Source organism: Meleagris gallopavo, chromosome 28 (assembly GCF_000146605.3).
Source record: "Meleagris gallopavo isolate NT-WF06-2002-E0010 breed Aviagen turkey brand Nicholas breeding stock chromosome 28, Turkey_5.1, whole genome shotgun sequence".
NCBI lineage: Eukaryota > Metazoa > Chordata > Aves > Galliformes > Phasianidae > Meleagris > Meleagris gallopavo.
In genome coordinates, this window is record NC_015038.2 from 3,739,875 (window position 1) to 3,751,148 (window position 11,274).

The 11,274-nt window shown below is 41.2% G+C and overlaps 1 protein-coding gene across 14 annotated transcripts; it reads left to right on the forward strand.

The window, feature by feature from the left end:
- The first annotated feature begins 21 nt into the window (after positions 1–21).
- Positions 22–11,241, forward strand: NFYA (nuclear transcription factor Y subunit alpha). Of its 14 annotated transcripts, XM_010724317.3 has the most exons (11): positions 191–1,048; positions 1,221–1,347; positions 1,923–2,043; positions 3,582–3,668; positions 5,916–6,062; positions 7,233–7,364; positions 7,979–8,084; positions 8,529–8,695; positions 9,493–9,666; positions 10,028–10,129; positions 10,957–11,241. In XM_010724317.3, the coding sequence occupies exons 3-11, from the start codon at positions 1,969–1,971 to the stop codon at positions 11,008–11,010; spliced, it is 1,044 nt and encodes a 347-aa protein (XP_010722619.1). In that variant the 5' UTR covers positions 191–1,048; positions 1,221–1,347; positions 1,923–1,968; the 3' UTR covers positions 11,011–11,241. The 14 variants fall into 14 exon arrangements, with proteins under 14 accessions (XP_010722616.1, XP_010722617.1, XP_010722622.1 ...); XM_010724314.3 differs by lacking the exons at positions 191–1,048; positions 1,221–1,347 and adding an exon at positions 22–46; XM_010724315.3 differs by lacking the exons at positions 191–1,048; positions 1,221–1,347 and adding an exon at positions 60–183.
- Positions 11,242–11,274: the final 33 nt, after the last annotated feature.

Genomic DNA, 11,274 nt, shown 5'->3' on the forward strand with positions numbered 1-11,274 from the left:
CGCCGTTCCTCGCCGAGCTCCCCCGACGCGTGGCCGGGTGATGTCGGTGCGTCCCGCCTGGGGCTCCGTGCTCTGCCCGTGCCCCGAGGGCTGGCTGCCCCAGGGAGCTGCCGGCTCGGATTGAACGTCGGCGTGCAGCGCGCTTTAAAATGGTGCTTTGGTGCTAAGTGGTTCTTGGTGCAGGTAATTGGCTGAGGGAACAGTTGCTGTAGGTTCAGTATGCTCGTATATGTGTGCACACGTGCCTGGAGGCATTCACGGTCAGGCTGGATGTGGCTCTGGGCGGTCTGGTGGTTGGTGACCCTGCACATAGCAGGGAGTTGAAACTTGATGATCATCGTGGTCCTTTTCAACTCAGCCCTATAGCCTTCTGTGATTCTATACATGAGTGCACGTTAACACAGAGCTCTTAAATCATTTTCAGTACAGGCAGTTGCTGAGCAGGAGCTGATAAGTGAGATCAGCTGTGGGAGGAGCACCTACTGAAGGTGAAGGCTGAGCTTTAAAATTCAGTTTTGATATAGTAACACTGGTGCTGTTTTGTTTCAATGAAGGAACTGAAGTAATCCCTTGGAGGGCTGTGATCCTGCACATGTGGAACTTCAGCTCACAGCCACAGCCTGTGCACCTGAATTTGGACTGCAGTGCTGTCGTATGTTACAGAGACAGGGCTGACACAAGGGAGCTGAGAGAAAGCAATTTTAAATACAAGTATCCTTTAATTTCTGATTTGGTGTTAAGAAAGCCTGAAGTCTTCTTGCAGATAGAACTTAGTGGTGTCCTGTGCTTGTTACTGAGCAGCTTCCCTGCTGAATGAGCTGCTTCCTGGTAGGCCCACAGGCAGCGAGGGCAGAAATTAAATACGTTGTGCAGAATTCAAATGGAAACTTTGATAGGCAGCGTCATCTGCAGGAAAAAAAAAAAAGCATCTTTTCTTCTGGAAGGCAGTGAGGAGCTACTGCTAAATGAGGCACAGATGGAGCTTATATTGCATCAGAGTGCAGGGCCTTCCTTTGCTGTGACTCAGGTTACCGTTGTGATCTCCAGGGTTAGTATCATTGCATCAAAATTCTGAACCAAAGTCCCAGTCCTTACATTATTATGGCTGGGTATCAAGTCTCTTGTAATAAGACTTGCCTGTGGTCCATCTTGGTGCACAGTGATGTTAATGCTAAAAGAAGTTAGCGATAAATGTGATAAATAATTGTGTGTTTTCTTAGCTTACAGGGATAAGGTGATGTAGGGAGAGCTGTTGGATAAATGACACTGAAGCAGAAAGGATGTTGTAAAGTGAAAGGGCGGGAAGTTTTAGCAGTGTTACAGCTGTAAGCACAGCAACTCTTCCAGGTAGTGGAAATTGGGACTACAGTCTGTATATGTTTTTTCTTGAAAATTGTTGCTTTTCTTTTTGTTGCTGTTTTAGACTTGGAAGATGAAAGTTATGTGCTGCCTTTTCACGGGGTAAATCGGATATCTCATTAAAAGTAAGAGTAAGAATTCCTTTGTGGATGATGTGAGGGAAGAGGAGGTAATGGAACAAAGTATTTTCTTTGAATAGCATGTTCTTCATATGTCTAGGCAAGGGTCCAAGAAATGAGATCTGCTGTCTTTTCAAAATATATGTGAGGAAGGAGTAGAGATAAGGAGGGACTGTTGTGTAGTTGGGGAAGGAGAGACTGTTTCACCTGGTTTTAAGTCTCAATGTCTAGTTCAGTTTTACACCCAAACCTTGTTTTCTGTTCTAAAGGGAGGTAACATTATGAAAGAGGAAGGTCTGCAGTTAAACCATGGCCGTTAGTCCGAGTGTGCACAAGGCACCACCTCCATATTAGCGGGTGCTTTGCTGTTCAGCTGCTGTAGGATACAACAACCTTCAAACTTTGGGACAATAATCACACGTTTTTTTTCTCTTGTCTTGCCAGTTATACAGACTGTGCTGTGCCTTGGTCAGCGTTGAACTGAAGCGCCATGGAGCAGTACACAGCCAACAGTAACAGTTCCACGGAGCAGATCGTTGTGCAGGCGGGGCAGATTCAGCAGCAGGTATGGGGAGTTGCAGTGGGTGAGCTGGTGTTGGTGGCTTACAGACCTTCACCTTGCACAGAACCAGCGAGATGCTTTGTGATCCCCTGAGTTTACCTGAGTTCTGTTACTACAGCTGTGGTGTCGTCTTGTTGAAATCACAGTAAATAGGTTTATAAAAAATACCTTTATTAATGGAATACTAGTTTTAATTCCAGTGGAATAGGGAGTTTACAGTCTGGTGGTGATTTGAGGAAACTAACATCCTCTTGAAATGGAGGAAACAATACAAAGGAAATATGTATTGAAATCCTTTAGGTTTTTACCTCAGATGCATCAAAATGAGTGGGGGGAAAAAAAAAAAACAACAAACCAAGCAACCATGTAACTTTGGTTGAGTTCATCCATTCCAGAAAAAAGATTCTAGTTTATGGATTAGAACATGCAGGCTCTTGGGCTGGTTTTGATTTGGTTTTAAGATTGTAGGTTTTCAGTGTTAAGTTTCAGCCACGTGCATTGAGTAATGCGCTTACAGGGGAGCTGTGCTGCTGCTGAACTACTTTGGTTGCGTCTTTGTTCAAGGCAAGAAGTGTGTCTTAGTTTGTCATGTGCAGGATTGAGATGCTGGATTATGTTTTCAATGGGACACATTGCTGTGCCATCAGCCTGCTGGAGTGCTTGATGGCTGGGAGCAGCTCCTTCCACTGAATTGAGTTGAGTTTGATTTTTTTTTCAGTAAGAATAAGATTGGAATTGGAGTTAGAAGATGACAAATTAAGAATTATCAAAAATACCTGATTCCAGCAGGTAACCAAAGGTGTATTTGATTTGATTGGTATCTTCTAAGTAATAGAGGTAAAAACATTCACTGACCTCTTCCATTTTTAGTACATGCTCTCAAACACAGTGATTTGCTGCACATGAAATGTTCTTCTAAGTGATTTTTTCTTTTGAAGAAGCCAGTTGTACAGCTTTCAGGAGAGAGACTGTCCTTTCGTCTCTCAAAATGCTAACACAGTTAACATTGATTATTTTGAGACTCTTACTAAGGAGGCTAAAGATAGATGAGGCTTTTAGATTTAACTGCTCTTGCAACATCTCGAGATCATCCTTCAAGGTCAGTGGTGGGAAGACGCTGATGCAGGGATGACACAGATGAACTCTTAGTCTGCTGTGCTGCTCTTCTGTGCAGAAAGGAATGTGTGGCCTTTATTGTAGCTAACAAATCATAATTTTGGAAGCCTTTCACAAGAAGTTTGAGTAGTGAAAGGAAACATTTAGCAGATAGGCAGCAGCCTAAAGCAGCGAAGCAGAGATTTTAATTTCTGTAAAATGACCTCTCACATTCTTTGTAATTGACTTGTTTGGAATGTTGAAGCTTACCAGTATGATGCACAGGTTTGCCAGTATTCTGTTCTTAGATTTGTTAAATCATGTTCCATATGTTCCAAGAGCAGCGTATATGAATTTTAAAATTCATCCTCTTCAGCAAAGTGTGGTTGTCTCTTGTGTGAGCTGTGCATTTCCGTGTTTCAAGCTCTTCCTGTTCCTGTTCCCAGCAGCAGGGTGGTGTCACTGCTGTCCAGCTGCAGACTGAGGCCCAGGTGGCATCCGCCTCAGGCCAGCAAGTCCAGACCCTCCAGGTAGTGGTGACCTCTCTAATTGTGTTTGTGAGCACTGCATGACTCTCCCCATCGCCACATATCTAATGCTGTGTTTTTTACAGGATTTGAAATAGGGACAGGAGCAGTGTTGGCCGACACTGTGTGCTTTATGTGAGGTTCCCATGAAGAGAGAGAGGTTATAGCTTTTCATTGGATCACAGGTGTATTCATGAACTCCAGCTGTTGTAATTCAGAAAGCAAGTAGTGGATGAAATGGGAGTCAAAAGGGAAGAAACACACCAAGATAATGAAGTCAAGACACACAACTTAAAAGAAACAAAGCTTAAAGATTTTCTGTACTTCCAAGATTACATTTCTGATACTCACTGAGTAGTTCTGCAGGTTTTTTTCCTACATGAAAGAGAGACACAGAGGTAGGGGGTGACCCACCAGCATGAAGAGAGAAAGTTTTTTTTATCTGAAATTGGAAAAGCTACCTGGGAACAGTATTAGCTCCTGCAGGACTGAGCTCATTTCTTGCCTGTATATATACATTGCAGGGAGGCTCAAATGTGTGTTGCCTAACAGCACACGCAACAGAAATTGGAAAGAAATACGTGGTCATTTCAAGCCTTGATTTACTTCAGTGTGAAGTACTCTGGGCCGTGCAAATACATTTGTCATCTCATCAGCTCATGTAGGAAATTTGTGAAGGAGCTGATGAGCCCTGGGCAGCTGTAGCAGTTTAGCAGTGCATTGCTCACTTAGTAGTTTGGTTTTGCTTCAGGTCTGAATGGTCTTGCCAGGTGTCAAGTTGAACACAGCATTTTTTATGTTTGGAGTTCAAGTATGAAAAGCTGGCTGACTTGAATTGCTTGGATCACTGTGACCTCCTACTTCTCCCTACTTTATTTTCTTTTTTTTTTTTTTTTTCCTTTGCTTGCCTTAATGCATTAACAAGAATCCTGGAATGTACATTTTACTTTCTGCCTGTTGGATGTAGTACTGCTGCCTGTGCTTCTCTGGCTGACATGAGCATGCTTTTATCTCTGGTAACTCAAAACACACACTGCCCATTTTGTCAGTGACTTCTGTGTGATAGCTGCGAGGTTGAGGAATGAATGGATCAATGTGGCAAGGGGATCAGGTGACCCCTAGAGCTACTGTGTTCTATTTAAGGTGTTGATCCCTGGGATACAACTGTGGTTGAGTCTGTTTGTGTGTTAACATGTAGTTCACTAGGGTATTTGAACTATGCAAAGGGAAGTTGTTGGGTTTTTTAAGTGAAATGTGATGAAAATCTGTGCTGATGCTTAGTCTGGTGTTCTACAGTGAAAGTGCTTGAAGAGTGAATGTTTGGTGCTGCGTAGTCTTGAATTTTACTGCTAGAAAACCCATGAACACTGATTTTTTTTTTTTGTCACGTTGATCTGGTTTGTAAACAACTGAGAGCGTGCTTAGGAGTAATTACCCAGCTCAAAAGACTCATCTCACGTTCCAGCGGAGGTGTGGCTTTCTGTAGTCTTCTCAAAGACACATTTGGGAGAGTTTGGGGACTTAGAAGGTAATAAAGTTTAAATGGGGAGTTTCTCTCCTTGCTTTTTCTTCATCAGGCTTTTTCCTAGTGACGGATTGCAGTGACCTTTATGTGCAATTTTGAAATCTGCTATAAGTTTTTGTCCAAGAAATGTCTGCAGCTCATTTGCTGTCACTCCTCCTTACTGAGCTGCATTTTGTGCTGTTACATTAATAACTTCACTTAATAGCTGTGAAAAAATTCTCTGAGAATATCACATGCTGTATATTGGTTAGGAAATGGAAATGCTGTAAGCATGTAATTGGAGAGAGCGAAGCTGCTGCAGAATCTCTCTGCCAGAATGGCTTACTTTGAGCTTTTTCTCATTAGAAGCCTCAGTAAAAGATTAGTAGTGATGTAGTTAATGAAGTTTCTTTTACTACACTTTGCTCTTGGGCTGTGCGTGAACATAGTTATAGTGCCTAGAAAACTTATCCAGCTTTTATGCTTTATTGGTTAGAGTGCAGCAGGAAAAGATAATTTACAAAATTCAGCTGAGCAGCATGGAGAGAGTTGCAGAAACTAAAGGTATTTGATACTGGTTATGAGCCCAGCACTGTGACTCTTGCTGTACCTGAAGTGACTCAGTTCTCTGGCTGGTCATTGCATTAAGATAGGTAAGCAGTTAGCCACGTGTGGTGTCCACTTCAGTTCCTGGTTTCACACCACCAGACTTTTTCATTGTTCTGTTTGTTTTTCCTCCTGTTCCTCAGGTCCAGGGGCAGCCGTTAATGGTGCAGGTGAGCGGAGGGCAGCTGATCACATCGACTGGCCAGCCCATCATGGTGCAGGCTGTGCCTGGGGGCCAGGGCCAGACAATCATGCAAGTGCCTGTTTCTGGAACGCAAGGACTGCAGCAGGTGAGATAACCTTGATTTCATTAGAGATTAATTGCAGAGAATGAACTGCTGTGTTCCTGCCTTGTCAGATAGAGCGTCTTCGCCTCAGCGCTGTTAGAACGGCCTGGGCAGTGATGGCTGTGGATCTGCCACAGTGAACTGTGTGGATCTAAAATATACTTCACATCGGGCTGTGGTATTTTAAGGGGTAGTGAACTTCCAAGTTCATAGAATATACTTGAATTCTTTAAAAAAAGAAATCTTGAAAATAATTCTTGTGCTTGAGTTCATCTTACATGTGATGGCAGAAGGTGGATTTCAACATCTCCGCTGCAAATAAAGTAATATTGTGGAAGGATATGTGATGATTTTATTGGAAGCGATTGCTTTGAATTATTTAAAAGACAGTTTTTAAATTTCAGCAGGCGCTCAAAGCGTTTTCCTCAGAAATAAGGGAAGAACTGCTGAGAGCAGCCTGTTGGAAGTGTTTTAGTGATTAGAGAATGAGATTTGGGAATGAAGTTCTGCACAGCCCAGGAAGGCATGTGGTGGTGGTGGTGTCTTGAGAGGTTTATTTAGTTACTGAATTCAAACTCCTTGGCTGAAAGACAATATTTTTTGTCTTAGGTTCTTTATGCTGAGGTTGTTGAGGAAGGTCTGTAACTGGGTTCTAAAGCAGAAGCTGCAAACCATATCCCAGTTTCTTTTTTTAATCTCAAAAAAATGTTCCGAATTGGTGGAAAGATTTCACAAAGCTGATGACATTTTTGTGTCCTGAGTACTTCTGTATGCTGGATGATTAATGCTCTGCAGATATCTTAAATCTTACTCCTCATTTCTTTCACCTGAGTAGTATTCCTAGTTCTGTGTGAATTTATTTCTTCTGATTGTTTTACTGTGTAAGCAGTGGAGATCTGGTAGAACATGACGACACTGGCATGTTCCATGTTACATTTCCTCTATTCTGTACGTTCCTGACTGTTGTTCTATCAGTGACTGCTGCGTCACGAGGAAGAGTAATTTAAAACTCTTCACTATAAAATAGAAAAGAGAAGTATCAGTGGGTTTTTTTTGTTTTTGTTTTTTTCTTTGCAGCAATGAATCATCCTCAGATGATCTGGTAATGCTGAGGCCAAGGAGGGAGAAATAAGAGGCATAGTTAATGTTCCTTTCTGACTCTTTCTTCCACAGATTCAGTTGGTCCAGCCAGGTCAGATTCAGATTCAAGGTGGGCAGGCTGTACAGGTACAGGGGCAGCAGGGCCAGACCCAGCAGATCATTATACAGCAGCCACAGACTGCAGTTACTGCTGGCCAGACACAGGTAACTGCACCAGCATGAAAGGGTTTTCTTGAGAGGAACAGGAAGAGAAACTTGGCAAATGACTTAAGATACGGTTAAGTAAAAAGGGAAAAAAATATTAATGTGGAGGAGAACTTGAGAATAAAATTAATATCGTTGTAGTGTTTCATATGTAACCCTGGGACAGCATAAATAGACTGCATGTTCTTATCCATCGTGTTTCTGTATATTGGTTCATGGCTGTTTTTGTCTATCTGTTGCAATTTGAAAACATAAGTACTGCTAATGTCATCCTTGCGCCATTTCGTGCAGTAGTCCAGTCATACCTGGGTTTTCTGCTGTTTTTTTGTTGTTGTTGTTAGGACCAGAATTTAATGCACTGATAGAGATAGGAAATTGGAACTTGTTTCTCTGAATGTTAAATACTACAGTATTAGAGAGAGTTTATTATACGTGCTTCAGGTGCTTTACCTTCAGTTCAGTTGGTTTGTACTCCATTCTATTTCTTTATGCTAGTAATAAAGCAAAAGAAATACATGCCTGAAAATGCTGTAAGCACTGTGTATTAATTCAGGAGCTGTGAAATTTGAGAAAGAAGCAGTTTTTGAAGTTCCTTTGTTCTCTGTTTTGTTTAGACTCAGCAACAAATAGCAGTTCAAGGACAACAAGTAGCACAAACGGCTGAAGGGCAGACCATAGTCTATCAGCCCGTTAACGCTGATGGAACCATTCTCCAACAAGGTATGAGCTCTGGTGCAAAAAATTGGGACTTCACAAAGTCCATTTTATAGGTTTTCATTGCCTTGTAATGGCTGTCAGTGCAAACTGTGAGTTGCAGTGCTGTGACTGTTGTGATGTGATGGCACAGCAAATGGAAGAAGAGATGTTTGTATCCTTACACAGGAAAACTGAAAAATGCTTTTTTTTTCTATGGTAAGAACTGTTAGAATAGGAATGCTTGTTTCCTTCTGCACTTTCAAATACCTGCTCTCTTACCTGAGGCTGGGATTACAGCGCAGGCACAAAAAATACGAAGTATGTTTTAGTTGATACCTTGTAATGCATTTCTAAATCTTACGGAAGGGTGAATGAGTGAAAAGCAGAAGTGGGACTAATGGTGTTCCCTTCTTTCTGTGTGCGTGTTTTTGTTTGTTTTGTTTTCTTTTGTGTTTTATTTTCTTAAAGTTACAGTCCCTGTTACAGGCATGATCACCATTCCAGCAGCCAGTTTGGCTGGAGCACAAATTGTGCAAGCAGGAGCCAACACCAATACCACCAGCAGCGGACAAGGGACTGTTACAGTGACACTGCCAGTTGCTGGAAATGTTGTCAATTCAGGTGGAATGGTTATGGTACGTGTTTAACTCTGTTTAACTTGAAGGTAGAGCTGTAAGGTGTCAGTGCTGAAGTTGTTGTCTGAGATCCATGTCAGCTTAATGTGGTCAGTCTTCTCAGCAGCTAACAGGAGTTGGAAGTTCAAGGGATGAAAGCTTTCGATTTTAATGGCCACTGTCCTGTTGTGATCTGTGTACTCTCTATTTGCTTTCAGCTACAGCAGATTGAGTTAAAAATCTAGGAGCTGAAATTCAAAAATAAGCTGTTAGTTGATAAGCAGACATTTTAAAAGATTGAACCGACTACTGCATTTCTTGAGGATTCCTTAGTATTTGCTTTTCTGATTCTTAGGATTTTTTTCTGCCAGTTCTTATGTCTTTGTAGTTTGATGCCTTTCAACTTGAACTTTATTGTTCGTCTCCACTAGATGTCAGCAGCTCTATGAGTAATAATTGCTTAAGAAATGCTCTGAAATTATCATATAAATTAAGTAAGTCATAGCCTAAAAGAAGGGGAAGTGATGGTCATGTCCTGCATGCAAATTAGACAAGATGCAATAACATAGTCATAGAATTGTGTATTGTATTGAAATTTTAACCATTATCACGAGGAAAGGAAGTACAAATGGTGTGTCATTGATTTATTTAAATTTGTCCTGCAGTTTGAGAACAACTTTATTACTCCTTTCATTTTAATTGGTGCATTAACTGAAGGAAAAACAAGCCCATTCCATCGCAAACACTTCAAAAAGTGTATTTCTGCATTCCCTTTTCATTCTAAACTAACAGTTCTGAAACCATTCTTCTCTGTACAGATGGTACCTGGAGCGGGATCAGTACCAGCTATCCAGCGAATACCTTTGCCTGGAGCAGAGATGCTTGAAGAAGAGCCCCTCTATGTAAATGCTAAGCAGTATCATCGAATCCTGAAGAGGAGGCAGGCACGTGCAAAGCTTGAAGCAGAGGGGAAAATTCCTAAAGAAAGAAGGGTGAGAATGTAACACCGATCCAATACAGGGCTGCTGCATGAGAAAGGCACAGAAAATCATCTCTGAAAGAACAATGATGATTGGAGTCTTAGTATTTTTTCCTTTTTTTTTCTTGTTCATAAACTACTTCTGAGTAATCTCTAAGTCCCTTGGTGGTAGTAAGTCCTTCCTTTCCATATATTCAATAGCTCATCTAATGTCTCTCCTTCAAACAGGTCTTTACCATAAACATTTTATCTCAGGGGTGGGGGAAAGAACGGAGCCCGCATCGGGTTTTTCTGCCGAGTTCTCAATTACTGTAAGTACTGAGCTAAGGAGGAATAGGCTGCTCTCATTGCTCTTCTCTTCCGTGTTGTGACAGAAATACTTGCATGAATCTCGGCATCGTCACGCCATGGCCAGGAAGCGAGGAGAAGGTGGACGTTTCTTCTCACCGAAGGAAAAAGACAGTCCCCATATGCAGGTAAGTAGAATTTTGTCTATTCTTTGAGCAGCTCACGCTTTGAGTTCTCCAGGTTACATTGTAGAAGAGTGTTGCTGCTGTTTTCTGTTTTTTGGGGGTAGGCTACTGACCTTTGTCTCTCCCTGCCTTTAGGTTTTTGTTTCAAGCTTTGTAAAGAAATCCTCCCTTTTACTCTCTTCACTTTGTTTAGAGAGCAAGCACTTATTTACCTTGAGTAATTAATTCATAGTAATGTTGATAGAAATGTATTCAGTTTGTTTTACAAATAGAGAATGCCTGTGTTTATTGTTCTAAAAAATACAATCTGTGCAGCTGTTGTGATTGCATACCAGAAGTTTCCTTAGTAGGATGTGTATTAAGGGACATGCTTTGTCTCGCACGTGTTGGAAAATTCAAAAATGTTTGTCTGATTCTAGTTGTCTACTTAGATATGTAAATAAAATGCAAGAAAGGTTTCAAAGAAGGGAATATCATAGGGTAGAAGTAGCAAATTCTGTTGTTGACCAGTACTTTAAAGTAGTCCCATGACTTTAGTGGAATAATATTTCTCATTCTAAAGTGGAATCCTTTTCAAATACTAGACCTAGACCTTCCATTAATAGGTCTTCCCAAATACCAGACACAATATGTTGCTAGGAATTATTAATATATGTGTATCACAGTTATCTTACAGTGGCTTGTAAAACCCAGTAGAAATGTGATATGTTTGAAGATTGTGGGCAGAGGGGGGAACAGGAGTATCTTCTCTTGATAAAGGCAGTTGTGAGTGACTCTCTGTTATGGAAAATTTTTGAAATTACAATATGACATTTATTTTGCATCTCTAGGATCCATCTCAGACCAATGAAGAAGCAATGACACAGATGATCAGAGTCTCCTAATCACTGCTAACATAAAAATGTAACTGAATTCCTGTCCCTTCTGCAAGTCTGTCTTACCTTACCAGTGTATCAAGCAAGTCTTTCAATGGGACAATCACCACATCACAGCCTATCCTTTTCTACAAACAAACACCACTTTTTCAGTGTGTGGTAAAGATTTTAACTGCAGTTGACTCAACTTATAGAAACTTAATGACTGTCTTGGTATACTCTTCTGATTCAGTGCAGGGATTTCAGTCTGACAGCTCATGCCTTTTTTTTTTT